Below are 24,798 nucleotides of genomic sequence, written 5' to 3' on the forward strand. Positions count from 1 at the left end.
TATGCAATTCAAATTAAAAATTCTCCTTCAGACCCTCATCTTTACTCCCAATCAGTTGGTACACTTCTGGAGGGCAGGTGGGTGACAAGTATGAAAGTTTTAACATATACCTAGTTTTTGTCCCAGAATTTCCACTTCCAGAAATGTAACATAAGAAAATAATATGTTCCCAAGGATATAGATAGGCGTGTTCATCTCAATACCATCCAGAATAATAATAACAATAGCTAACACATCAGCAATTGACTATGTGCCAGGAACTGTTCTAAATAAATGACATATGTTAACTCGTTGGATCCTTTCAACAGCCCTGTGATAACTGCATACTGTGGTTATTCCTGTTTTAGTGAGAGGAAGGCTGAGTACCAAGAGGTCCCAAAGCTAGTAAGCAGCTCTAGGGATTCAATATGGGCAGGCAGCCCTATGTCTGGGTCACGGAGTGGCCACTCGTGGTCTCCTCTGCAAACGAGCTCCATCATCAAGTGCCCTCATCCCTGCCAGCCGTGACCATGGGTTTCTGCCGAGGTTCCCACCAGCCCACAAGCAAGAGCAAGGCAGCGAGCCCCTCCAGCGGCTCGGCCGGTGGCCACCCATGGCCACCAATGCCACCGGTGCTGCCTGGGTTTCACTTTCAGTAACAACTTCTGCGGAGGTGCCCAGTACCCTGGGGACACCAGCCCCTACCACCCCAGTCCCCTCAAGGTCGACTCGGGCACTGATGGGCCACCTTCTTTTTCAAGAAGTCCACACTCCTATTCATGGCCACGGTGTTGAATTCCCCAGTCTCCCAGCGTCCAACTGTGTGGTCACCCGTGACCTGGCTTGGAAAACCATGAGGAAGCAGCAGCTGGTGGCCAGCCCAACAAAACCAACACCAGGCCCCCGTCCAGAGTGGCCACCGCCAGCCACCGGGCTTCCTTCCAAGGCCCTAGGTGCTAAAAGCCCTGCCCCACCCCTTCCCTTCCCCCAGCTCCCCACCTCAAGACTTCACAGGCAATAGCCAGCGAAGCAGCTCCATTCTTTAATGTCAAAACAGCAGAACGCCATAAAGGAAGTTAAGAGGCTCTCCCTCTTCACTATTCAAGCCACACGAGTACCTTCCCGCCACCCCATAACTCTGTGCCTGGCACCAAGTGGAAAGTCAACCGGCAAAAACATTAAAAAAAAAAAAAATTCCAAGCATACTCCAGGTTCCATGCTCTCAACTCCTCTCTATGGCTATAACAATGAAAACAGAGGAATGAATCTAACTGTCCCTAGAAAGGGGCAGAGGAGCCTGGTGGGCTACTGTCCATGGGATTGCAAAGAGGTGGACAGGACTGAGCAACAAAGCACACACACACAGAAAGAGAATTTACCAAATAAGTTATGGTCCATCCATACAATGGACTGCTATCAGCTTTTACAATGCTGCTGTAGATTAATGTTCTTTGACATGAAGAAAGGGAACAATGGAAAGCTACAGAACTATGTATTTATGATTCCATTTTATTTTTTAAATAAATAGAATTATGAAAATTATGGAGAAAAATTTCGGAAAAAATGATGAACACCAATACATTGGCTGTGATTTTTTTTTCTGGGAGGCAGCATTATAAGTGTCTTTCTTCTCCTATTAACACATTTCTGTATTTGGGAAGTAAAATGATCCTGTATTACTTTCATGACTTTCGCTTTTCAAGAAAAGCAGTAAACCTATTTTTAAAGGGTTGTGACAATGGTCACTTCTATCGGTGAGTGTGAGAGTGCTGCTAGTCAATTTTCAAACAGACAGCATCGCTGCTTCAAGCCACACCCAAATCCAGGGCTGGGGCAGCAGGCTGGCCCTGCATTAGAGGTTTCCTGTTTCTTGGCTGCCCGGATGCAGAGTTTCCATGGCTGTCCTACAGAGATGGGCGTGACCACGGCAGTTTCTGGCTGGACTTCCAGTTTCTGACATCAAAACATTCTTGCTGATTTTTGCTTCATCTGATACACTGAGTCCTGTCCTTTACTCTAGTAGTTGTGCTGTCCAGGGTACATGGACTACACCGAACACCAGAAACAACACCTTCAATAACCCACAAGGGAGATATGGCAGTTGGTGGTTCTAGGCTCTTCTGTCTGTCTGTTTCTGTCTCTCGGTCTGGCTGTGTTGGTTTTGTTTCATGCACAAGGCTCTGCGCTTGGTGCTGGAGGGATCTGAAATACCACACCTCTAATGAGGCGACAAAAGTCAATCCAAGTAAAGTGCTGAGAGAATATGTAACTGAGCACAAACCTGTTTGGTGACAATTGGTGATCAGGCACTACTTGGGGAACTCAGAGCATGAAGTGTGGGGGAGACACACTGATTGCTTCAGAAAGGAGTGGGCATTTCAGTTGGATTTTAAAAGAGGAGTAGAGGTTCATCAGGTGAAAAACCAGAAGGGCCTTCCAGGTGGAGGGAACAGCAGGTGCAAAGATCTGGAGGCATGAAGCAGTTTGGTGAGCTCAGGAAACACAGCCCAGGACAGCACAACACAGGTATCAGTTGAGGGTAGGGGCTCCAGAGGAGTTAGAGTAAGACCGTGGTTACCAGGAGCCAAGACATCTGCACCTTACCATAAATAGGAAGCTAGCAAAGGCTTTGATTCCATGGAGTGGCATAAGCAGACCTACATTTTAGAAAATTAATGTCAATGACAATGTTGCTGAGAAAACTGAAACCATCAAAAGGGACGTCCCCCACCGAGCTCCCATCACCGCATCTACCCACCTGCCAGCACCTGTCCACGTACCTGCCTTTCTCCTGCCACCACCAATGAACTGAAGGGTCTCCTCTCTAAAGTCAGCCCTCCTCGTCTGCACCACATCACACCCCCTCCTACCTACCCAAAGACAAGGCTCCAGAAATTCTCCCCCCTTGCCTATATTAACATATATTATCTTTCTACAACATCATTGCTATTAGCCTACAAATATCCTGTGATGCCTCCTATCCTGAGAAATTCTCTTTTTTTTAGTTTAATTTTTATTGGAGTATAATTGATTTACAATGTGGTCTTAATTTCTGATGTACAGTTGTACATATATATTATTCCTTTCCAGCTTCTTTTGCATTATAGGTTATTACAAGATATTGAATACAGTTCCCTACACTATGCAGTAAGTTCTTGTTTATCATTTGCTTTGTATGTAGTAGTGTGTATATGTTACTCCCAAATTCTGAATTTATCCCTCCCTCCATCTCCCCTTTGGTAATCATAAATTTGCATTCTATGTCTATGAGTCTATTTCTGTTTCGTAAAAAAGTTCATTTGTATCATTTTTTTAGATTTCACTGATAAGTGATATCATGTATTTATCTTTCTCTGACTTACTTTGCTTGGTATGATCATCTCCAGGCCCATCCATGTTGCTGAAAATGGCATTATTTCATTCTTTTGTATGGCTGAGTAGTATTCCATTGTATGTACGTGCCACATATTCTTTATTCATTCATCTGTTGATAGACATTTATGTTGCTTCCATATCTTGGCTACTGTAAGTAGTACAGACATGGGGGTGCATGTATCTTTTTTTCCACACAGCAAGCAGGATCTTAGTTCCCCATTCCAGGGTGGAATCTGTGCCCCCTGCAGTGGAAGCTTGGGGCTCTAACCACTAGAGGGAATTCCCTGCATGTATCTTTTTGAGTTAGAATTTTCTGCTGATATACGCCCAGGAGTGGGATTGCTGAAGCATATGGTAACTATTTTTAGGAACGAAACTCCAATACTTTGGCCACCTCATGTGACGAGTTGACTCACGGGAAAAGACTCTGATGCTGGGAGGGATTGGGGGCGGGAGGAGAAGGGGACGACAGAGAATGAGATGGCTGGATGGCATCACCGACTCGATGGACATGAGGTTGAGTGAACTCCGGGAGTTGGTGATGGACAGGGAGACCTGGTGTGCTGTGATTCATGGGGTTGCAAAGAGTCGGACACAACTGAGCAACTGAACTGAACTGAACTGATGCTGTTTTCCACAGTGGCTGCACCAATTTCCATTCCCACCAATAAAATGGCGTGGGAAACCCTTTGAGAAACCCTCTGACCCCACTTCTCTTTCCAGCTACTTTCCCATTTCTCTCTTCCTTACAAAACACCTTGAAAAAGTTGTCACAGTCAATGTCACCAATTCTTCTTGTCCTCTCCTTAAAATTCAGTCCAACCAGGCTTCCCCTGCCCTCTACTCCACCAAAACTGCTCTGATAAAGACCCCAAGTGACTCTGAGTAACATCTGGAATTACTAACTTGAACGGTCAATTCACAATCCTTATGTGACTTGACCTCTCCCATCTCCAAGAAACACTTCCTTCACTGGGCTCCCGGGACCTCACAAACCCCTGGACCAGACTAGACTAGACTTCTTCCTACTTCACTGATTGCTCTTTGTGTTTCCTGTTTGGGCCCCCTCTTGCCCAGCCTCTTCATGTTATTAAGTCCCAGGACTCAGACTTCAGCCCCCTGCTCCTCTCTGTCTACAGTCACTCCTTGATGAGTACATCCATCTATTTACCAGCAACTCTCAATTGTATATTTCTAGCCCAGATCTCCCCACTGAACCCAAGGCCACGTTGTCCAGCTCCTTTCTCAGCATTCTCATTGAGATGTCTGATCATCATTTCAAATCTGCCACTTCCAGAACTGGGCTCCTGACACTCCTCCCCAAGTCTGCTTCTTCTGTAGCCCTCCCATCTCAGCCCATGCACCTCCATCCTTCCAGGCCATCATCAGTGATGCTTCTTTTTCTCTTGGGCCTCACATCCAGCCTGTTATTAACAGTAAACCCCACTGGTTTCAACTTTGACATATATCCAGGATCTGACACCACTTCCCACTTCTGTTGCTGTCACCCTGGTCCAAGCCATCTCATCTGAATTATTATCATCTAGATGATCGTGAGAGCCTACAAAGCCAGCTCTCTGTTTCGACCCTTGCTCGCCACCCCTAGTTTATTCCCCACCCAGTAAAGAATGGGCCTTTTAAAACTAAGTCAGGTCACGTTGCACATAGCCAATGGGTCCTCATTTATCTCAGAGTAAAGGCCAATATTTTCACAGTTATCAACAAGGCCCTGTATATTGGCTTTTCATTTCTTACTAAGTTATTACATCTGTCTCCCTTTGAATGATTGTTAGCTCCACTTGGGCAGAGGATTTTGTTTGTTGTCCCCACTGAGCCCATATTTGCTGAATGAATGAATGTAGAAAAAGGACCAGAGTGAGGAGAGGCTAGAGGATGGGGACCAGTCATGAGGTACTGGAATTGCCCAGGTGAAAAATTATGAGATGCGGAGTCAGGAAAACAGAATGGGAACAATACGGCAGAATGTAGTTCAGAGTCATTTTTTCCCCAAAATTTACCAGCCATAGTGACCACATGTTGAGGATAAGAAGATGGGCAGGGGTCAAAGAGGCTCTCCAGCTTCTGGACTGAAGAAGAAGAAAGGTGGCAGAGAGGTAAGGCAGAGGGCAGCCATAGAGTCTGGGTTTGAAAATGTTGAGTTTAGGAAATGTTCACTAAGAATAACTATAACCTAACCCTTCTTTTTGGAAGCTGTGCTGTGCTTTGTCACTCAGTCATGTCCAACTCTTTGCTACTGCATGGACCATAGCCCACCAGGCTCCTCTGTCCATGGGGATTCTCCAGGCAAGAATATTGGAGTGGATTGCCATGCCCTCCTCCAGGGGATCTTCCCAACCGAGGGATTGAAGCCAGGTCTCTTGCATTGCGCGCAGATTCTTTACCGTCTGAGCCACCAGGGAAGCCCAAGAATACTGGAGTAGGTAGCCCATTCCTTCTCCAGGGGATCTTCCCAACCGAGGGATTGAAGCCGGGTCTCTTGCATTGCGCGCAGATTCTTTACCATCTGAGCCACCAGGAAAGCCCAAGAATAGTGGAGTAGGTAGCCCATTCCTTCTCCAGGGGATCTTCCCAATCCAGGAATCAAACCAGGGTCTCCTGCATTGCAGGCAGATTCTTTACCAGCTGAGCTACCAGGAAATGTACAATGTATATTTTAACTGAAATTATACGTGGTTTGTATCATTGTTATTCAGTTCATCTAAGTTAAAGTTTCAATTGTGCCAGTGTAGTGATCATTATTGGAGAAGGAAATGGCAACCCACTCCAGTGTTCTTGCCTGGAGAATCCCAGGGACAGGGGAGCCTGGTGGGCTTCCATCTAGGGGTCACACAGAGTCGGACACGACTGAAGTGACTTAGCAGCAGCAGCAGCAGCAGTGATCATTATTGGTTAGAAACCAGCTAATGTATATGCAATGATTCAGTTATGCTTATTAGATGATATGATTTTTAAATAATTTTTTCATATTATACAAATAGTGTATATTCATTGCCAAATGATCACAGGAAGTTAAATGTTTCTCTCTCCAAGAGGCGGTAAACTATCCAAACATTGGTAAAACTTGGCAATAGCAAATTCTTTCATTTATATTAATTTGGCAAAGCGTTGATTTTTATTTTTAGTAATTTACAAATGTCTTACTTATTCAAAGCCAGAATCTTCTAATTGACCTGAGAACCTAGTCTTCTTTCAGTGGCACTTCACTCAAAATGGCACGCAGTTGCCATTTGCTCCTACCCTTCACTCTAGTGCTGGCATGAAGTTGCCTCAGAGAGCTCGTGTTGTGTGTCTGCCAGCTGCCAGCCAGCTCCAAGTGGAGGCTGTGGTCAAGTCTACCAACTAGAATCCATTGGCTGCAGAAGAGCTGGGATTTCCTGAAGCAGAGAATTCCAAGCAAGCTTAAAGAAAATGGGAAGAAAGCAAAGTCTCTCCCACCAGCAACTGTACTAGAGAAGCAATCAAGAGTAGAAATCTGTAGAGAAAAAAGGAATTCATTTAAATTTTCTAGGAAAGGATGAATCTGCTTAACAGGCAGAGACGTCAGTCTCTTATGCAGGTCTTCTTATCTTTGAGGAAGGACCTGAAGTGTGTTTGCATTAGAAGACTTGGAATCTTAGTAACTGAGAGCCATTCTTAACCTTGATGAGCCTCAGTTTCCTCATCTGCAAAATGGGAGAATCACACCAACTATCAAGGTTGGTGCGAGATGTAATGACTTTACACATACGAAGGTTTCGTAAACTCAAAGTGCCTTATACCTGCTACCCAAATTACCTCCTGGTTCAAATGCAGTGCACTTTGATATTCATGGGAATAAAACAGCTTTATGCAGCCTTTTCTAACATTGCACCCTCATTCTCCCATACCTTCATGCCAGTCCCTTATTGTCTCTTTTCTTCATAGAAGTTATCATGACCTGAAAATGTACTTATTTATTGTCTCTTCCCCTGCTATATGTCCTGCTCTATGAGAGCAAGACTATGCTGTTTTATTCACCACAGACTCTCCAAGCATCCAGAAGAAGACTTGATGTACAGTAGGTGCTTAAAAAGCAGCTGTGAGAATTCAAAGATAAAAGCATGATCCGACTCTTCCAGGAGCAGGACGGCATAGTGGTCAAACACCACGCTCACAAACTTCAGTTTGCTTATTTCAAAGGCAGGTGCCCTAACACAGCACCGAGGACTTCTCATTAAGCAGGACTGGTGGGCCTACTGGATCTGCTATTTTTAACAAGTGCCCAGGGTGATTCTATTGCAGAAAGTCATCCTAAATCAAGATAAATCTTATTCTGACTCTAGCCTGACACTAACTATATGACCTTAGGGAGGTAACTTCTTAATTCCTCTGAGCCTGTTTCCTTTTTCTGTAAAATAGGACTGACAGCATTCCCACGGAGCTGTTATGAGAATTAAATCAGGTAATGGGTGTAAAGTTATTGGCACAATGCCAGTTACGCAACTGGCTGCCACAATCATTATTATGGATTATTTTATTGCTATGTCCTGGCAGGACAAGAACTTTCTCTTGGGAGGCCTGCTCTTGGGAATGTCTTCAAACTGTGGTCAGGACCAGCGGCATCACCTGGGAGCTGGCTGGGGATACAGAATCAACCACTGCCCCACTCCAGACCTGCTGACTGGGAATCTACATTTTAACAGGATTCAAGCTGATTCATCTGCACAGTCAAGTTTGAGAGGAACCGCTCAAAGTCACAGGTCTTGTTTTCTCCCGTCTCTATTTTCAGAGTGCCCAGGAGGTGGGTGAGCGCCCGGAATCCGAGTCTGAATCCTTCCTCTAAGTGGAAGGAGGTGCACCTCCAGCTGAGAGCCTCCAGAGGAGGAACTCTCTCTCTGAACCCTGACTACGGCATCTGTGGAGCCAAGAGATGGATCCAAACTCCAGCTTGCTTTTGGGTCCAGTCCAGTATCCAACAGAACCTTGTATGGAAGGTGGAAGAAGCCTGTCCCCCAGAGAGCAGAGCAGATGCTCCCCCTTTGCCTGGAGTCAGGTCCCCGGCTCCAGCCTCTCTGACCCTGACTGCTTTGGGGATGAGCACATCCAGGCAAAGAGGGCCAGAGTAGAGAACATCGTCCGAGGCATGTTCCTCTCCCCAGCCTCTCTGGGGCCAGGCAGGGCCCTCGACGGGGACAGCCCGAACCGCCCAGAGAAGGCCCGGGGGCGGAAGAGGAAGCAGAGCCTTCCTGTGCAGCAAGGCCCCCTGGAGGCAGGCCCTGCAGGGAACCGGGGTGGCGGCAGGAAGGGGGGCCCTCGGGTGAGAGGACAGCTCCACCTGCTGAGGCGGCAGCTGAGACACCTGCAGGGGCGTATCCTGCGGGCCGCGGAGCCCAGGGCCGCAGCTCAGGGCCCGCCGATGGCAGACCAGAGGAACGGCTCTGGGCCTGGGCCCTGGGGGGCGGACAGCGACCACCATCATTGCCAGGGGCCCATCGGGGACCTCTCCAGGGTGGGGAAACACAGAGTGTCTGAGGCCCAGTGCCTGTCTGAGGGGCCCAGGTTTCTTCCCTCTGGAGCACGGGCCTTGCTGGAGAGTCTGAAGAAAGAACTGACGGGGGCCATATCGCAGGCTGTGGACTCGGTGTTACAAAAGGTACTAGTGGATCCATCAGGGCACCTGACTCAGCTGGGCGGGAGCTTCCAGGGGCCGGTGCCAGACGGGAGAAGTGAGCCCTCGCCTCCCGAGGGCGGTGCCCGTAGAGATCCGCTTCCTCTGGCGGCCTTACCCAGGCAGGTCCAGCCACCAGCAGGGGCTCCACTGGGAAGCTTATCATTGGCCAAGCCTCTAGATTCTCCCAGGTACCCCGACTCTCTGAGAATGATCCCCAAACCCTATCAGGCTCCCCCAACAGACTGTCCCTTGGTGGTTGCACCTGCCCGCATTCAGGAGGAGCGGATTCTTGGCCAGCTACTGGGCCATGGGCCCGGTGGCTGCTGGAGGGGCGGTCTTCCTCAGGACCCGTCTGCCCAGAGCCAGCCCTCCTCTGAGATGGCTCTGCGACCTTGGGGAGCTGCCAAACTGCGACCTCTGGCCTTGGGCCAGCAACAGTGCCCCTGGCCCTTCACATCCACCTGTTTGGAAAGACTGCCCCTCGTTCCCCCAGTGAAAATGGAGCCGGGTGGCCTGCAGGCTGTCACGGACGTGCTTCCTTTCTCTGCGGCCCACATATCCTTTTCGGGCAATCGGGGTTCTCGTTTGTCCCAGCCCAGGGAGACAGGAACTCTGGGCGCTGAGGGGAGGTTAGGGGACAAATAACTGCTTGGCACAGGGAACTGCTCTGCTCTCCCGGAGGAGAGGGGGTCTTCTTAATGTTCGTTCTGGGGCTTCCTTGCCCTGTGACTCATAGCTATTAGGTTCCTGAGAAAGTAGTGACCACTTTCTGAGATCTAAGGGTCTGGGAGAGTTCCTTCACCTTCTTCTGTAACATAGATTCTACCACTACTGACTTAGTCCTTTGGGTCTGGAAGGGTTTTATTTTTAAACCCAAATGGGCTCCCAAAATATGATTAAAACACCCTGTGGAAGGAAGAACCCCATCACTGAGACGTCAGCTAATCATACACCTCGGCAGAACAGGTCAAAGGAATGGCCTTACCTGAGGCGTAGCTCCCGGAACCTCTTGTCTCTTCAGGCAAAAAGAGGCGTCTCCTTAGTCGAGACATCTCATTAAATTGCATCTCCTTGGGTCTGTGGAGTCACACAAGCAGGGGAGGATAGTCACACCCCTTCTACCTACACTGACATGAGGGGCCAGAAACTTGTGAGGCCAATGGGAAAAGGGGAGGTTTTCTTTAGGGACGAGACCTGAGGCCAGGTGAAAGGGGTAAGAAGACTTCAGTTTAAGGACTAGCTTCTAAGCTGCAGCTGAGGAGAGAGCTGGGTGCTGTGTCTTTGTGGAGCGGGGTGGGGGGGCCCCCGCCGGGCAGGCTGTGGGGCCCAGGCTGGTCTGTAGGGGGTCTGAATCTTACTGCATCACCTTTGCAAGCCGTAGGGAGATCCCACTCAGAAGCAGGTGTTTCTCCAGAGTAACCCTCCCTCAGGAATGTAAAAGTTGCTGAAGCAAGAGAAGTTGCTTGGGTAAACACTGGGTTAATTACATTTCTGTGGGACTTCTCCAAGCCTTTTTAACATGAAGTCCCATGAAAAACGCTAAGAGGAGAATGTATACAGTCCCACACACATAATACCAAAGAACCCTCTTTCAAGCAGCATCTTGTGAGATTAAAGCTTCTGAGAACGTATTTTGGATGTGAATTTTTTAGTGAGCGAAGCTCACGCTGCTGCTTCTCAGGGACAGCCTTACATTGCAAGTCCTGGTGCCTGCAGAGTCACACAAGCAGGGGTGAATAGTCATGCCCCTTCTACCTGGCAAGCTGTGGTGAAGGTGGCAGGATGGGGTGGAACCAGCTCACGGCCACACCAGGCTGGTTCTTGTGTCCTAAATGCTATGAGCGCCACCTGCTGGTCACAAGTGTTGGCAACACTGCCCAAGCTTGGACACCCCTGGGTTCTTTTCCTGGCAGGCAGAGAGCAACAGCCACAAACAAACCCAATGCTGAGAGCACCTCGCCAGCCACCAGAACACCTTTCAGGCAGTAGACACGGAGATATCACCATAGACAGATTTTCTCGTCAGCTGAAAGCCCTGTGAGAGAAACTATCTGTCCGGGTCTTTGGTAAGAGGCCACTGGTTTAAGACTCCCTGTCAGAGTCGGGTTGTGGAAGAACCTCAAGAACTCAGTCCCCAAAGATTCTCTGCTGACCTTCCCCTGGGAAGGGTATTTTGCTGTTTCAGAAAAGTACCTCCTGCGTGACTGGCCCTGCCTTGTGAAATGAGGCTTGGACTCTGAGAGGAGGAGTTCAGGGACCACCCACAGGGCCTGGCTGCCCCGATCAGGTAGCTGGCTACCTTTGGAACGATTTGGGGCCCCTAGGTAGCATCCTGGCCCCAATTGTTCCCTCATTCTAAAATTATAAATTGTTCTTCTGGGCCTTGAAAACCCAGAAGAGCAAGATGCTTAAGTATAAAAGAACTTTCCATTCACATGACACCCCTGTGAATAGGTGGAGTGGGTATGATGACGAGACAGTGATGAGTGACCGCACACCTCCTGGGCGGCAGGCATCGGGACCGACAGTTCCCCTGTGCCTGCCACCTAGACACAGTTGTGAAACTCAAAACGCTCTGAAAACCTCTATGATTGCTTTCTGCTAAGGTCGATGGGACATCCTCTTGGCTGCAAAACCTGACTTGTGCTGTGTGCTAAGTTGCTTCAGTCATGTCCAGCTCTTTGCGATCCCATGGACTGTAGCCCGCCAGGCTCCTCTGTTCATGGGACTCTCCAGGCAAGAATGCTGGAGTGAGTTGCCATGCCCTCCTCCAGGGGATCGTCCTGACCCAGGGATCAGACCCGCATCTCCTGTGTCTCCTGCATTGGGAGGCAGGTTCTTTACCACTAGTGGCACCTGGGAAGCCCTATGGGTGCTGGTAGGAGGCCTTTTATAGACTATCTCACTCAGCACAATTAGTCATTGATTTTGCTGTTACAACTTTATCTGATTAGACAGCTGCCACAGACCCTGCTCTGGGTGGTAACTAACACATCGCACACACACCATACTGCCTTGATAAGTTCTGAAACCCAGTGTCCATTTGGCACAGTGTTTCAGATAAGCGGTTGTGAGCTCAAGTTACCTCACCATCCTCAAGTATCCACTCTAGATCAGTATCCGAGAGGGACAGAGAAGCAGACTAACTTGCTCAGAGTCAAAGACAGACACATGCAGAGCCAGGACTCAAAGCCAGCATCTGACTGCCAAGCACTAGTTTCAACCACTGCACGCCGAAGTTTAGAAATGGGGCCCAGAGAAGGTAAGCGGCTTGCCCAGGATCACACAGGGACTAGGTGGCAAAATCTATCTATCTGAAGCTGGGTCTTTGAACTCCCAATCCAGGATTCTTTCCACAGCACTTATGAAGGATAAGAAGTAGGGCTAATGAGGCAGGGGGCAGGGGCCTCCGGGACAGCGGCCTGGGTGCCTGGGCCAGCTATAGTTGTAATCAGTTGTCTGGTTTCCTTCCAGTAAATTGACCTGTCCTACTGAGAAGCCTTCATTGTCCTAAAGCTACAGCTCTCAGCCTCATCTCCAAGGTTACCCTGTATGCTTCCCGCGCAGCCCTAGGATCGTTCCTGGGAATGCTAAGTGTTCTTGAGTAAGACTCTTTATTTCCCTACCACCCTGGTGCTAGGTTTTCAGGCCACAATCCCCTGCTCTTATTAAAGGGGAAGGGATCTGTTCCAGAATGAGAGGCATGGGTTGGAATAGAATTGCCATAGTTAATTGTGGATTAAAGTTGACAATTCAATCACTCATTCCTTCATTCACCAAACATTTATTGAGCACCTACTCTGCTTCTAGCACCGGGCTAGGCACGTGGAATACAAAGACGAAAGGGTAAGGCCCTTGCTCTCAAGGAGCTCACAGTCTAAATGGGGAGACAAACATGCAATACAAATCCCAATCACATCATTCTTACAAAAAACAGCTTATACAAAGAACGTTGGTAGCCCAGGGTAAGGAAGGCCTAATTCGGCCTAATTCCACAGCAGAGGGGGCATCTGAGCTGAGGTGGGGAGGGTGAGGGGGAACTTCTGCCAGGCAAACGGAGAGAAGTGCAGCCCGGTGATTCGAGCTCCTTGAGCCAAAGCAAACCGTGATCTGGAACTCAGTCTGGTCAGGTGCTCATTGGCATCAACACCACAAACGCAACGATGAGGGCCAGACAGGGGACCAGCTAGTTGACTCCTCTCATTTTACAGACGAGGAAACTGAGACAGAGGAGAAGTCAGTCTCTACTTGGGGTTTGGAAACAGTTTATCTGGGGGACAGCTGCCACCTGTTCCCACCCTATTGTGAAAGCGCACGCACACACACAGAGTACAACAAATTGTATTTGCTATCACATATGCAATAGATCTTTAACACATCAAAATGTTTTCTAATCTATACAATACATAGATGGTATTCAGCATCTGGAAAGAAAGAAGTTTATCTGATCATACTTGCTAGAGACAGAAAAATGAAGCGAATACATCATTCAGCCGGAAAAAAAATTAAATAGAAACCATAAGGAACAGGGCAGTTGACTATTTGGATAATTTGACAAAATCATTTGATAAACTGGTCTTAGTTTTCCTTGACCCCGGGCCAAATCCAGGAGGGCCTCAATCCTGGTCACTTGAAGAAGGCCAAACTAATGTTTTTCTTCACACGCTACCCCAGCTCCAACCTCCTGAAGGCTTACTTCCCTGATGTTCAGGTAAAGTCCTTCAACTGAGTTTCAGTCTCTGTAAAACTCCCAAGTGGCGGCAGGCGTTTCCCACTTTGAGTCAAATCCTAGGCCATCATCTGTGCACTTCAGCTCCTCTTCTTGTTGTGGCATTTTTGTCCTGGGCTGAGAAACTGAATAAATAGGGGTAACTTTGGGGATGGGAAGGTTGGGTCTCTGAATATAAACTTCTGAGCTATAGTTAAGACCCAGAAACACTTGGGGAGGGAGGCAGGGTTACAGAACAAAGGGTAAACAGCATCTTTAGCCTAGTGTTCTGTCTTTGCTGGGGACACTATAAAAAAGAAAGAATATATCAAGAGTTGGACACTGTTGCTGTTAAATTTACCTTTGAACTTTTGTGTTTCAAAACTGAGTGAAGGTGCATACAAATCAATGTGACAATAAGAAAAATCAAGCTCTGATGGTTGGAACCAGGCCTCGCACGTTTCCATAGTTTCAGAGGGCCTCCTTTACCCTGGGTGTCGGGTCAGGGGCTGTTAATACTTTGTATCTCAATCATCCTTTTTTTTTTTCTGAACTATTTCCCTCATACCCAATAGCTTGCTTCATCCCTGAACCAAGTTCTCATTTTTGATTCATTCCGCAACTCTGAGTTGCCAATACATAGTCCTCCGATCTATACCATTACCCCTTCCCCTGGCTCTTTACCTGGCAGAGGGCACTGGGGCTGTGATGTAATCTACCTGGGTGCTCCAGAAGCTGGGACCACATTGATCTTGACCTTGGGCCCTCCCAAAGTCACATTTAAGGAGTGAAGAACCTTTATCAGTCTAGGCTATAAAATACATTTGTTTTCTACTGGGCATGACAGCTAATTCAGATTTTTCCATGTATAACTGTATATAGGCTTAGAAAATAGCTGTGACTTCTTTTTTAAGAAAGCCCTGTTTAGTGTGAATTGAAGTCGCTCTTGCTAACCCCTGTGTTGAATTAGAAGCTGACAGTTCTGACTCTGAGCACCTCGTGGCAAACGTCTGACTTCATGGATCCTGTTGTTTGCACAGTTCAACCGCTGCATCACCTCCCAGATGATCAAGTGGTTCAGCAACTTCCGTGAGTTTTATTACATACAGATGGAGAAATTTGCCCGTCAAGCGATTTCAGATGGTGTCACAAATCCCAAAATGCTGGTGGTTCTCCGTGACTCAGAACTTTTTCGAGCTCTCAATATGCACTATAACAAGGGAAATGACTTTGAGGTAAGACCATGCACTCGGGTCCCAGGAGGTCTGATGAGCGCCTTCCCTTTGTGATTGAAGTTTTAGAAAAGATCCCCTTCCATGTCTGTCCTTATGTCACTGAGAGCAGGGCAGCGTGGGACCCATTTCTGTACCATCCACAAAGGTGACAGCCTCCGCATCTTCTCGTAGGCAACAGGTAGATGCCACAAACCGAATCTCCAGCCAGTCTTTATTCAGAAACATGGGCAGAGGTCAGGTGTTATGCCATTTTAGACAATACTCTGTAATGACCGGGTTTTACACCCTGAAAACCTTCTTGCCTTTGCACCAGGAGGCCCAGGATAAATGCCGGGCTCTAGCTGCAGCACTAGTTCTTGGCCAAGATTTTCTTTACACGTTTCTGTTCATCATTTGGTTCTTATCTTTATTCTCCCTTGAACAGTTTTATCTGTGGGCCTTCCATGGCAAGTCATCTCAAATCCTTTCTGGAAGTAATAGACAATACTTAAGCTGCTCGGTCCTTGGGGGATCCCTATGAAGGCACACTGGTGGCGCCTTAGAGGTAAAGCATCGGTGAAGGGTGAGCAAGTGGCCCAAGTGTCATCGTGAGAGCTTGTGATCTTCCTTGTGTGTGGCCAACAGCTCTGTTCGGCTGGCATCTTGTTTTGCAGGTGCCCAGTGTATCTGGTCACTGAGCACACCGCCCTCTTCTCACTTGACTGTGCGGTCACAAAGAACAGTGTATTGACACCTCCAAGAGAGCAAAGGACTGCTGGCATCCACTGGTCTGATGCCGCATCAGAATATGTTTAGAAACCTAAGCCTACCTGTGGGGAAAATGGACCATGCCTCCTTTGAGAGGCTCGTGGGGGTCCAGGCATGTGGGTGGGGGGCAGCACTGCATCTTTCCATGTGGGGGTGGTCATCTGGCAGGCAGTGGGGGCAAGCCCCCAGCCAGGCTGGATCTGGAGGCCCTGTGGGATGTCCCATCAGTAGTGTTGCCAGTCTGGGTGAGGTCCTGGAACATAGTCTTGAGCCCTCTCCACCCCCAGCCAAATGGTTGGCTTTGGAAGCAGGAATGATTCCAAGTCCTTTGAATCCAGTCCCCAAAGAAAGTGGAATGAGGTACGACCTGTCGTAAGCTTGGGGGCGGTTCTTTCCACGTGAGGCACTAAAGAAAAGAACACTAAGAACCTCTTTTGAACCACAGATTTCATTTCAACCATGGTCAGAATTTCCCGCTTGCTAAAAATGTCACCCATTAATGGAATCAGCTACTCCTACAGAGGGAGTGTCCCTAATCCATTTTTTCCCAGGGCTGTCTCATCAGGATCATCATTTTAAGGTCTGTATTTGATGAGGGAGCAAGGGATTCCTGGGGCTGCAAAAGTCAGGGGTCAGTAGAATGGGGTGCTCCGATCAGCCTGCAACCCAAGCAAATGGCAGCATCAGGCAGTGAGGTCTGGATGGCGCCAGGCTTCACAGCCTCACGTTTTTTCTTTCTTGTGGGTCTCTTTGGGAATGCAGGTCCCAGACTGCTTCTTGGAAATCGCCAGCTTGACGTTACAGGAGTTCTTCAGGGCTGTCTCCGCAGGCAAAGACGCAGATCCTTCCTGGAAGAAACCCATTTATAAAATTATTTCGAAACTGGACAGTGACATCCCAGAGATATTCAAATCTTCCAGCTATCCCCAGGAACTGTTTCAGAATTAAGATCCCACAAAGTGAGGAGTGATTGGCCTGGCTTTCCTGGGTTGGTTCTCAAATGGCAGTCAGTACAGCTGTAGTCATATAAAAAGGGCATAAGGAGAAATCCCTCAAATAGCTACTGTGACCATTTTTTGATCATTCATTTCCTTTTCCAGAATTACCAGAAGTTTAACATTAACTATAAAATACTGTAAAAGGAACACAACGGTTTGGAACCAGAATCACCACTCCACTGTTTCCAGGTATCATGACCCTGGGAACCTGCAGGTATCTCTGTATCCGCAAAATGAGGTTGTAAGGATAAAGAGATACTTCTGAGAGTACTCTGTGAAATGTTTATTACTCACTACACAAATGTTCTTTGTTTCCCCCTTCAGCTTTCAGATAAAGTTATCCTATTTGGAGTCTTTTTTACAAATTGCTGTTTTTAGTTATCTATTTGTCAAGTTTCACTGATTTGCAAGACACTTTCAAATACATTACCTTTAAGCTATTTATCCTGAAAAGTAGATATTATCTTCATTTTTAAAATAACCAAACAGAATCTTGGAACTGTGAGGTAAGTCGCCAAAGGCTATGAGGCCAGTGCATTTGGGTTGGGAGGGGCGGTCAGGAGCATGGAGCATCAGGAGCACGATGCCAGGCTGCAGGGGACCGCCTCGTGTTGCCGCCCACGCTCTCGCACAGGCCACCGTCCCCGGTGCGTGTCCAGCACTGATGCGGCACTGTCTTCTGACAACCCCTGCCTGGCACTGAGGAGTGCTTTGTCACCCGGATGTCCACCAATCCTTTCGGCAAAGCCAACACAAACTTTCTGCAGCATTTGAGTGTTGTTATACATTCACAGTCATCTGCTGGAAGTTTATCAGCAGTTAAATAACCCAAACTGTCTCTAGCAGACCAATGCAATGAATGCCCCAAGCTCCTATGTGCTGAAACTGAACTTCAGGCCATGAAAGCTAGAAAGGGCCTGAGGGGCTCATCTGGCCCAGCGTGCTTAAATGAGGAAGGAGGAAACTTCAACTCAGACAGGAGGCTTGTGCAGTCTCACAGATGATGAATGGCATAACTGAGACAAATACGGCATCACACAGAAATGGAAACTGCCCTGCTCCACAAGGACCTTACAGCCCTTGGTCAATCTTTCACAGATAGATAAAGGAATTCAGGAAATCAACTCTTTTTTTCTTTTCCCCCTGCTGGTCCAACACAATGGTGACTTGCTCTGAGCATACAAGCAAGACCTCTGGAATGCTGGGTAATTGCAGCATCCCAGCTAGTCGGAAAATCAAGTCTTTGAAAGCATGCCCAAAGTGCACAGGCCAGGGCAGGCATCACTCAGAGATCATTCTGAGTAAGGGGTGTCTGTGATTCCATCAGCTTACTGCTTTCTCCTCTACAGAAATTACTATACCAACTACCCTACTTCCTTGACTTTTCAGGTCAGCTGGATCAGATAGGATGAAGTTCCTAAATTATTGCTAGATGTATCAACACAAAAAGGTAGCTAAGGTGACTTTCTTTTGAATTTTCTCTTACTCCAAACAGCCAAGAGGAAAAACAAAACCAAAAAAGAAAAATACTCAGCCCGAACCACTCTTTTGGGGTTGTTTCAAGGTTATTTGTACGTGTCCTTCAGTACATCCAACTGCACTCAGATGATCTTTGCCCTATTTTCTCCCACAATGTTCCCTTTACAAAAATGAAAGACTCTGCCAAATCTAAGTTTTAAAAGTAAGCAAGCACTGAGTATCCTGAGCAAAGGCAATCAGTTATCTCTGTTTGGAAACAGAAGAACCTGCTGTCCAGAGTGACATTACATAGTTATTTAAGACTTTCATGGGAAGCAATTCCAAGTTCACATGATTGTCCAATGTGGAACAGCCACTTTCTGTCCCAAATCTGAAATTCATTAGTGTGTGTTTTAAACACTGAGCCAAGCCACCTCCAGGGCAGTGAACCTTGAAATGTACAAGTTCAAATTGAAAACACTTGTGTACTGCAGTCTTTCCAGGAAGTGTTCTCTAACCACTGAGCTAAACACACAAGAATGTATAAATACATATTCTCTGCCAACAGAAGAATTTTCTATTTTTTAATATTTTTCTGTTTCTACCAAGAATGGAGGGAACACATTCAGAGTATAAGCTGAGCTGGTTATTGTGTCTTTTAGCAGTCATAATACTGCCAAAGGCCAACTGTTTATTCACCTTTCTCTGCCCATCAAGATGCACGTGGGTGCTATTCTCTCCCAAATCAAACATGCTCAGTGTCTAGTCAAATACTGCATCACTGTCGGATCCTTCGTTGATGGACAGTGGGGGCTGGACTGTGGTTTAAGATGATGGCACTACTGAGGAATTAAGGTCCAACTATCAATTAAAAGCAGGCAGTTAATTGGCATTCCATGCAGAAAGAGGTTCATTAGGACCCTTTATTTCAAACATGGTTGCATTTAGTATACACAGCTCCAAACCAGATTCGTACAGTAAAGAGGCCAAAGGCATCTTCTCGGTATATAAGGGGCACCTGAACCATTTTCTTTCCATCTGAGAAAGTGCACACTTGGCAGAGATAGCACACCACATACCCCAGGCCTACGGAAGTACATAGGTCTGCTTTTTAAAACGTGTCTTTGTTTTCAATGATGTAGAATCCTAAGAGAAATTAATAATTTAAAATAAGGCTTCCATAATTTTACATGTGCCTTTAAGAAAATACATCTTTTAAAGTCAAATCCTTAGAAAAATTTACTGAAATTTTGGTGACCAGTTTCCTGGATGAAGTGTTATTCTAAATTGTTCATAATCTCTTTTTAAAAGTGAAGTATAGTTGATGCTTGTTAGTTTCTGGTGTACAGCACAGTGTAAAGGCTCATGTTCACTGGTTCCTTTTTCTTTTCGATAGTCTTGACGCTTTGTTCTGTAACGCAAACCGAACATGGTTTGATGATGCATGCGTCCAAACCAAAATAGAAATTTGAAAAATCCATTTTATTTACACACACTCTATTAGGTACTTGTATAGATTTCATGTAATGTAAGATCATTTTCTCAGAACTGAGAAAATCAGAAAAGGTAATGAAATAAAGTGATGAGGGAGGGCTAAAGTTATAGTTCTGTCAGGCTGATGCTTGTGACAATATGGCAAGTATAATACTTCTCATGAAAGTATAAAGTTATTCCTGGTCAGATTTAAGTATATACAACACACACTGTAAGTAATGAGCTCTGGTTACCTATTTGACATTACTGATAATGCGTGCTGTATCTCTGAGGTAGATCACGGTACCTATACTTAAAAAGATGTACTAAGTGCTCAGTTGTAGAATAAGATAATTCATGAAAAGGGCATTTTTAAAGGGTAGACAATTCCCACAGACCAGAAGGAGCTTTTTCAGATTATATAAACTTAAATAGTACAACCAAGTACCCAGGAGTTGATACTCAATCATGTTGTTTTAGAAAATCAGATGTGAGGCGCCAGAGAAGCAAAGGAATGTCTGATGAAACGTTGAGGACAGGTACAGATAATGAAAACAGTACAGGAACACCCACCCACCCACCTCCAAACTCCACGTTTCACGTGTTCATACATTCCCTGAGGAATCTGCCTTCTCTTTCACCGAGTCCCCTGGCGTTGTTTCTCACAATCTTATCCTTCATACTCATAAACTCTTGCCACTTTGGAATTCTCGAGTCACCCCTTAAATATCAGATTCTAGTCTTCCCTTCAGTTCAGTTGCTCAGTCGTGTCCAACTCTTTGTGACCCCATGAACTGCAGCACGCCAGGCCTACCTATCACCAACTCCTGGAGCTTACTCAAACTCATGTCCATCAAGTCGATGATGCCATCCAACCATCTCATCCTCTGTTGTCCCCTTCTCCTCCTGCCTTCAATCTTTCCCAGCATCAGGGTCTTTTCAAATGAGTCACTTCTTCACATCAGATGGCCAAACTATCAGAGTTTCAGCTTCAACATCAGTCCTTCCAATGACTATTCAGGATTGATATCCTTTAGGATGGACTGGTTGGATCTCCTTGCAGTCCAAGGGACTCTCAAGAGTCTTCTCCAACAGCACAGTTCAAAAGCATCAATTCTTCAGCACTCAGCTTTCTTTATAGTCCAGCTCTCGCATCCATACATGACTACTGGAAGAACCATAGCTTTGACTAGATGAACCTTTGTTGGCAAAATAGTGTCTCTGCTTTTTAATATACTGTCTAGGTTGGTCATAGTTTTTCTTCCAAGGAACAAGTGTCTTTTAATTTCATGGCTGCAGTCACCATCTGCAGTGATTTTGGAGCCCAAGAAAATAAAGTCTATCACTGTTTCCATCATTTCCCCATCTACTTGCCATGAAGTGATGGGACCAGATGCCATGATCTTAGTTTTCTGAATGTTGAGCTTTAAGCCAACGTTTTCACTCTCCTCTTTCACTTTCATCAAGAGGCTCTTTAGTTCTTCTTTGCTTTCTGCCATAAGGGTGGTGTCATCTGCATTTCTGAGGTTATTGATATTTTTCCTGGTAATCTTGATTCCAGCTTGTGCTTCATCCCGCCTGGCATTTCTCATGATGTACTCTGCATGTAAGCAGGGTGACTGATTTGGAAGCAGTCTGTTGTTTCATGTCCAGTTCTGTTGCTTCTTGACCTGCATACAGATTTCTCAGGTGGCAGGTCAAGTGGTCTAGTATTCCCATCTCCTTCAGAATTTTCCACAGTTTGTTGTGATCCACACAGTCAAAGGCTTTGACATAGTCAATAAAGCAGAAATAGATGTTTTTCTGGTATTCTCTTGCTTTTTCGATGATCCAACGGATGTTGGCAATTTGATCTCTGGTTCCTTACTTTTCTAAAACCAGCTTGAACATCTGGAAGTTCAGGGTATTCATACTGTTGAAACCTGGCTTGGAGAACTTTGAGCTTTACTTTGCTATCATGTGAGATGAGTGCAACTGTGAGGTAGTTCAAGCATTCTTTGGCATTGCCTTTCTTTGGGATTGGAATGAAAACTGACCTTTTCCAGTCCTGTGGCCACTGCTGAGTTTTCCAAATTTGCTGGCATAGTGAGTGCAGCACTTTCACAGCATCATCTTTAAGAACTCGAAATAGCTCAACTGGAATTCCATCACCTCCACTAGGTCTGTTCGCAGTGATGCTTCCCAAAGCCCACTTGACTTCTCATTCCAGGATGGCCAGCTCTAGGTGACTGATCACACCATCTTGGTTATCTGGGTCATGAAGATCTTTTCTGCATGATTCTTCGGTGTATTCCTGCTACCTCTTCTTAGTATCTTCTGCTTCTGTTAGGTCCACACCATTTCTGTCCTTTACTGTGCCTTCGTATTTCTTCCACCCAGACTCCTATCTCCTTGATCACTGCTTCTCCTTAACTAAGATTGAAAAGTAAACAAGCACTGGGTACCTTAGGCTAGAAAACCAGTCTCAGGCCAGAATGTCTCATTTTCCTCCACTTTATTCTCAGTGATCTCATCTACTTTCACCTTCCCCCTCAACCAACACCTTTCCTAAGAACAGTACTGTGGTTGGGGCGTGAGTTCTAGAGTGTCTTTTCTTTCTGGCTCAAGCACCTACCAGCTACGATCTCTGCAAACTGTTTATTCCCTTGGCTTCAGCTTTCCCGTTTGTAGAACAGAGATAATAGAAAAGTAACTAGCTCAGTAAAACTGTTCTAAGTTTCAGGTGAAGTCATACACGTGAAACTCTCAGCACACTCCGAGTGTACAGTAGTGCTCAGTAGATATATTCTTACTCAGCAGTCAGAGACTGTTGGCAAACTCATGAATTTGTACTCCTACCAGTGGAAAAGAATTATTTCTTAAGAATGGCACTGATGTGTGACATCACTGACACAAAACATATTCTACATTTCCTTTTCACTACAATCACGCAGTAACATGCACTGATTTAGGGGATGACATAGCTTTAAAGTGTTATCTCCTGAGAGGTAAGCAAAATCCAGCTTTATAAAAAAGCTTGTGCTATGAACTTTATAAGCATCCTCATTTACTCTTTGTAAAAACTGCATGTTGACGTGCTGCTTACTAGACATATGACATGATCATTGCTATTTGCTAATTGGTTGCTAATACATCAACCAGTTTTCTTTTTTATAGGCCAATACATTGCTTTTTTTGACATCCTTTTAACCATAAACTTTGTGACTGATGTACTGATAGCATTTCTAAAATTATCCTACTTGCTGTCTTTAGCAACTGCTTTTTAAAGCTGTATCTATCCACTGGACAGTTCTTGGCTTGAGTATTTTATGAATTAACTTCTGTACAGTTATTCAAAACATCTTGTTAAAGAGGCTGTCTCACTGTTTTCTTGATTGGGTGGGTGGGTTCAAGGAGCATTTACTGACATAACCCTAGCTTTCTTCTCTTAATATTTAAGAGAGGAAATTAATATTTTCTTAATATTTCCTCTCTTAATATTTAAAATCTACACTTCCAAAAAGATAAGCTTATTTCTTATTGAAAATAATCTGACGTCTCTTCTGGCTCTTTTCATTTTAGAATCATTAAATTTGATTATTTTCTTCCTCTGCTCTTTTATGAATGTGGGTTGCTGCTTACTTTTTTCAGGATATTTAAGACTCTAGATGTTTTTTGCCTACTGTTTCTAAATAAACTGACTTTTTCAAATCAAGCTTTATGAGACAATTTGTTGTTCAGTTGCTAAGTCGTGTTCAGCTCTTTGCGACCCCATGGTCTGTAGCACACCAGGCTTCTCTGTCCTTCACTATCTCCTGGAGTTTGCTCAAGTTCATATCCATTGAGTCAGTGATGCTATCTAACCATCTCATCCTCTGTTGCCTTCTCCTCCTTTTGCTGTCAATCTACCAGAATCAGGGTCTTTTCCAGAGTCAGCCTTTTACATCAGGAGGCCAAAGTACTGGAACTTCAGCTTCAGCATCAGTCCTTCCAATGATTATTCAGGGTTGATTTCCTTTAGGATTGACTGCTTTGATCTCCTTACAGTCCAAGAGACTCTCGAGTCCTCTCCAGCACCAGGATTCAAAAGTATCAATTCTTCAGTGCTCAGCCTTTTTTATGGTCCAACTCGTACATCTGTGACTACTAGAAAAACCACACCTTTGACCATATGGACCTTGTCTGCAAAATGATATCTTTGTTTTCTAATTCACTGTCTAGGTTTGTCATAGTTTTCCTTCAAGAAGCAGGTGGCTTTTAATTTCATGACTGCAGTCACTATCCAGTGATTTGGGGGCCCTCAGTTCAGTTGAGTTGCTCAGTTGTGTCCGACTCTTTGCGACCCCATGAATTACAGCATGCCAAGCCTCTCTGTCCATCACCAACTCCCGGAGTTCACGCAAACCCATGTCCATTGAGTCGGTGATGCCATTCAGCCATCTCATTCTGTCGTCCCCTTCTCCTCCTGCCCCCAATCCCTCCCAGCATGAGAGTCTTTTCCAGTGTTTCCCCCCCCCAAAAATTTGTCATTGCTTCCCCCTTTCCTTATCTACTTGCCATGAAGTGCTGGGACTGGATGCCATGATCTTAGTTTCTTGAATGTTGAGTTTCAAGTCAGCTTTTTCACTCTCCTCTTTTACCATCCTCAAGAGGTTCCTTAGTTCCTCTTCACTTTCTGCCATCAGAGTGATATCATCTGCATATCTGAGTTTGTTGATATTTCTCCTGGTAATCAATTCCAGCTTCGGATTCATCCAGCCCACCATTTCACATAATGTGCTCTGCATTTAAGTTAAATAAGCAGGGTGACAATATACAGCTTTGTTGCACTCCTTTCCCAATTTTGAACCAGTTATTCTATGTAAGGTTCTAACCGTTGCTTCTTGACCTACATACAGGTTTCTCAGGAGACAGGTAAGGTGGTCTAATATTCCCATATTTTCCAGTTTATTGTGATCCACACAGTAAAAGACTTTAGCGTAGTCAATGAAGCAAAAGTAGGTATTTTTCTGGAACTCTCTTGCTTTCTCTATGACAACAGGATTATCAACTTGATGCTTTGCTGAACTCAGAGTCTAATCCCTAACAAATATTCCAGTTTTATAGGGCAGAATATATTCTTTATAAATACCCCAAAGCTGCTTTTGTTCAAGATGACTATCTTGGTGTTTAGATACTTCATCCCTCATCATATAT

General features: G+C 45.7%; 1 protein-coding gene across 2 annotated transcripts; it reads left to right on the plus strand.

Moving 5' to 3' along the window:
* The first annotated feature begins 8,263 nt into the window (after positions 1-8,263).
* Positions 8,264-16,642, plus strand: PROX2 (prospero homeobox 2). Of its 2 annotated transcripts, XM_055437075.2 has the most exons (4): positions 8,264-9,559; positions 13,608-13,715; positions 14,753-14,947; positions 16,457-16,642. In XM_055437075.2, the coding sequence occupies exons 1-4, from the start codon at positions 8,264-8,266 to the stop codon at positions 16,640-16,642; spliced, it is 1,785 nt and encodes a 594-aa protein (XP_055293050.2). The 2 variants fall into 2 exon arrangements, with proteins under 2 accessions (XP_055293050.2, XP_088695566.1); XM_088839440.1 differs by lacking the exon at positions 13,608-13,715 and having other exon boundaries at positions 8,264-8,986.
* Positions 16,643-24,798: the final 8,156 nt, after the last annotated feature.

This window comes from Moschus berezovskii, chromosome 9 (genome assembly GCF_049115385.1).
Source record: "Moschus berezovskii isolate FMDL1 chromosome 9, NW_MosBer_1.0, whole genome shotgun sequence".
NCBI classification, from domain to species: domain Eukaryota; kingdom Metazoa; phylum Chordata; class Mammalia; order Artiodactyla; family Moschidae; genus Moschus; species Moschus berezovskii.